Source organism: Cebus imitator, unplaced genomic scaffold (assembly GCF_001604975.1).
Source record: "Cebus imitator isolate Cc_AM_T3 unplaced genomic scaffold, Cebus_imitator-1.0 Scaffold441, whole genome shotgun sequence".
Lineage (NCBI taxonomy): Eukaryota > Metazoa > Chordata > Mammalia > Primates > Cebidae > Cebus > Cebus imitator.
The window spans coordinates 1,395,653-1,399,326 of record NW_016107756.1 but is presented as its reverse complement, the minus strand read 5'-3'; the positions used below and the strand labels follow the sequence as shown (position 1 = coordinate 1,399,326).

The 3,674-nt window shown below is 48.0% G+C and overlaps 2 protein-coding genes across 2 annotated transcripts in view; one reads left to right on the top strand and one right to left on the bottom strand.

Moving 5' to 3' along the window:
- The window catches only part of MRM3 (mitochondrial rRNA methyltransferase 3), a 9,568-nt gene extending 6,615 nt beyond the window's left edge, over positions 1-2,953 (bottom strand). Inside the window, exons 1-2 of the mRNA XM_017510599.2 lie at positions 2,538-2,953; positions 1,929-2,173 (exon numbers count right to left, since the gene is read on the bottom strand). Coding sequence (XP_017366088.1) covers positions 1,929-2,173; positions 2,538-2,851 — 559 coding nt within the window. The 5' untranslated portion in view covers positions 2,852-2,953. The remainder of the gene's footprint in view (positions 1-1,928; positions 2,174-2,537) is intronic.
- GLOD4 (glyoxalase domain containing 4) overlaps positions 2,777-3,674 on the top strand; it is a 19,065-nt gene continuing 18,167 nt past the window's right edge. The window contains exon 1 of the mRNA XM_017510600.2: positions 2,777-3,063. Coding sequence (XP_017366089.1) covers positions 2,974-3,063 — 90 coding nt within the window. The 5' untranslated portion in view covers positions 2,777-2,973. The remainder of the gene's footprint in view (positions 3,064-3,674) is intronic.

The following is a 3,674-nucleotide window of genomic DNA, read 5'->3' as shown; positions in this document are numbered from 1 at the left end:
CAGGGCTCAGTCCTTGAGCCCCTTCATTGGCCCCAAAAAAAAAAAAAAAAAAAAAAGATGAAGTTATTCACACGGAGGTATCACATATCCACAAGTTTCTTTTTGAACCACCATGTTTACTGGTAAAGATGATAATGATAACTATTTTTTATAGGCCAAGCACTACCCTAAACTCTTCTGGTATAATTATCAAATACTCAGTCCCTTTGTAGTATGCTCCCAAGGGTCTGTTTAGGTTTTTTTTTTTAAATCTTACCAGTATTTTGTCATATATAATTGCCACAATAAACGGGCTACTGACTGAAGTTAGGAAATGAATGAAACAGTTCTTGTACTGAAACATGATACAATGAAAGATTCAGGATTCTTTCTAAAAGACAATGCAGGTAAAAAGCCTACCTACCATTGAAGGCAGTGGAAGGGTACTAGACGTCTGACTGCTGTAAGAGACTGGAAGGGTACTAGGCTTCTGTGCCCTGTAAGAGATCCTCCACTTCAGAGTCACAGATGGCCACAAGCCATTCAGTAGGGCTGGGGACCTTAGAAGTCCTTTACTTGGATGTCTGTCGTGATGAGAACCTACCAAACAGAGGCCCTACTTACATCACTGATTCCAGAGAGTATCTAAAGCCTGACAGGTGGTGCCAGTTCCTATCCATTTCTCCCTCCCTCTTTGCCCTCAAATCTAAAATATAAGGCCAGGCGCAGTGGCTCATGCCTGTAATTTCAGCATTTTGGGAGGCCAAGGCAGGAGGATCATGAGGTCAGGAGCTTGAGACCAGCCTGACCAACATGGTGAAACCCCGTCTCTACTAAAAATACAAAAATTAGCTGGTTGTGGTGGCATGTGCCTGTAGTCCCAGCTACTCAGGAGGCTGAGGCAGGAGAATTTCTTGAACCCAGGCGTCAGAGGTTGCAGTGAGCCAAGATTGTGCCACTGCTCTCCAGCCTGGGCGACAGAGCCAGAGGCCGTCTAAGAAAAAAAAAATCTGAAATATAGTAACATAAGGATAAGCTCAATAATATAAACATTTTAAAGCCAGGAAATGATGAAAGCAGTCCATAATGATGAACTGCAGGATGGGCTGGCCACTGTTAGCACACTTGCCCCAAGTGACAAGCACAGTGGAAATGAAGACACTTTCACTGAAGCATGGAGTGGGATTAGAGGGTTGTAGCTAAAGAGAAAACAGTTACCTAGCATGAGTAACTCTAAGTACTTTAGTAATCCAAGTCTCCATCCTAGGATCTAAGAGCTCTGCGTATAGAGGCACAGATACCTGTGACTCACTGGGTTACAGAGACAAGAGATGGTCGCCCAGAATCTCCTCTCCCAACAGTTCAAATACTCAGTTTTCACATCTGAAATAAAACTCCAATGTCAAAAACGTATGAAGAACTCATATTTAGACAAAAGATTTTGTAATTGCTTGTTGACATCAGAGTTAAATAAAACCTTAAGTTAGATTTAGCCAAATGAAGAAACAGACTAGAAGACAAGGCTCTGTTTATGGGGCTCAACAGGGCAATAAATTGTGGCTTATACCTCACTTCTTAGATCTGCTTCTAGAAGGAGCCGACAGTTACCACCACATGGGCAGAGGTTTTGCAAAAACAAAGGGCTAAATCTTTTAGTAAACATTTCCTTAATTTTTAATCTGACATAAAAAATTGAAGAAGTAATCTAAAAAATATAAGGTTTGAGGAATAGTGGTTCTTCCTAGAGACTAAAGAACGACAATGCAAAGATAGTGAAAAACAGATTTCAATTTTCATTGAAAATACTCTAAGATACACAGTTTTGAGAATTATATTTCTCTAATTGTAACATTTTAAGTTTAGTTTCAGTGAAATCTGCTGTCCTAACACAAGTATGAGCAATTAATCCTAGGTCTCCACACCTTAAGACACACTGTGTAATCACTGACCCATTATTCCTTGCGGCGTTACTAGGTCAGACCAATCCTTGATATCTTCAAATTTCACCTTAATGAGGCTGACACCTTTCAGCTTATCGACTGGCAGCTCCTTTAGGTATTCTACACGGCTAAAGAAGAAAATCTTTGGCACAGCTCCAGCCTTGAGAGCGTCTGCGATGAGCCTGCGACCCTCCAGCAGGATCTTCCCTTGTTTTTCCCGAAATGGCCTGGACTTGACTATTGTCATCACACTGCTGTAAATGGAAATAAAAAGGCAGGTAATTATTAACATCCTTGTTACTGAGACAAGTTTAGTTGTAAGAGAAAGAGCTAAGGAGAGGGCTCCCGCCTGTAATCGCAGCACTTGGGGAGGCCGAGGCGGGCGAATCACCTGAGGTCAGGAGTTCGAGACCAGCCTGGGCAACACGGTGAAACAACAACAAAGAGCTAAGGAGAGACAGACGCTAATTCCAAAGACACTCATTCGGCTCTCTGTGCACAATAAAAATCCAGCGGGCTGTACTGGAAGAAGTCCTCCATCGGGAGACGGAGGTTAAGGTTCCGCTGTAAGAGGGGAAGGGAAACGAGAACATTCGACAGGGCTCAATAACACATCACCTCAGCCTCCTGTCCCCGGGAAAAGCCTTATCGTAGCGAAGCCCAGACTCTTCCCAGGTGCTGGGAGTGTGGGATGGGGACACCTCAAGCGGCTGTTTCTCTTGTGGCTTGTGGGCACTGGCTTCGGATGCTGCCTTGCGCGGCTGCTTCCCAGGAGCGCGCTTCCGTTCCACCACCTCTCCGGAAGGAAACGCCACTTTCACTGGGCTCCGCCGCAGCGCTCGGACCCAGCGCCTCGCGCCAAGGTCCCAAGCCTGGACCACCTGCAGCAACGGTAGCAATGCAAACCGCGCGGGTTTCCCCAGCGCGGCCATCTTCCCCGAGACCTGGGCTGCGTCACGAAAGCGCGCCGTCGGCGACCAGTGACGTCACGGTCCAGCGCGCCCCTGTGGGCGGGGCGCTGCCGTGCGGGTGACCATTGCGCGCGGCCGGGGTCATGGCTACTCGCAGAGCTCTGCATTTCGTTTTCAAAGTGGGAAATCGCTTCCAGACGGCGCGTTTCTACCGGGACGTCCTGGGGATGAAGGTGCAGGCCGGGGCCAACAGGGACTGGCGCGCGAGGCTGGAGCGGGTGCCGGAGCCGGCCCTGGGGGAGGGAAGGGAGAAATGGGTGTGTCGTGAACCTCAGCCTCAGCTGAGGTCGGCGTCCGACCTTAGGCCGGGGCTCCCTGTGGGCCCTGCGCACTGTTCGGCTTCGGGAAGCGTGGCGAGTCGCCGGTGCGATGACAGGCCTTGGCGAGGGGCCCCGCACCCTTAGTCCCAGCGGTGTGCCCATCTTTAAGTTCACTCGTAAATGTTTATTGAGCCCCGCCCTTGTGGAGCTCACTGTCCCCCCGGGAAAGACGGTAAAGAAGCCAAATGTCCTGTAGTGCTTTCCAGTTAATAATTGTCTTTTCCGGTTTGGAGCCTTTGATGTAGATAATCAGCATATTCAGAGTTCTGCTTCTCTCAGGACTGGTCCGAACGGTCCCTCTTGGATACTCAGTCTCTCTGAATAAATGCTCCAGTTCTCAACAATCCAGAGCTAAGTCAGAACCCAACCCATTTTCTTTTTTTTTTGTTTTTTTTGAGACGGAGTTTCACTCTTGTTACCCAGGCTGGAGTGCAATGGCGCGATCTCGGCTCACCGCAACCTCC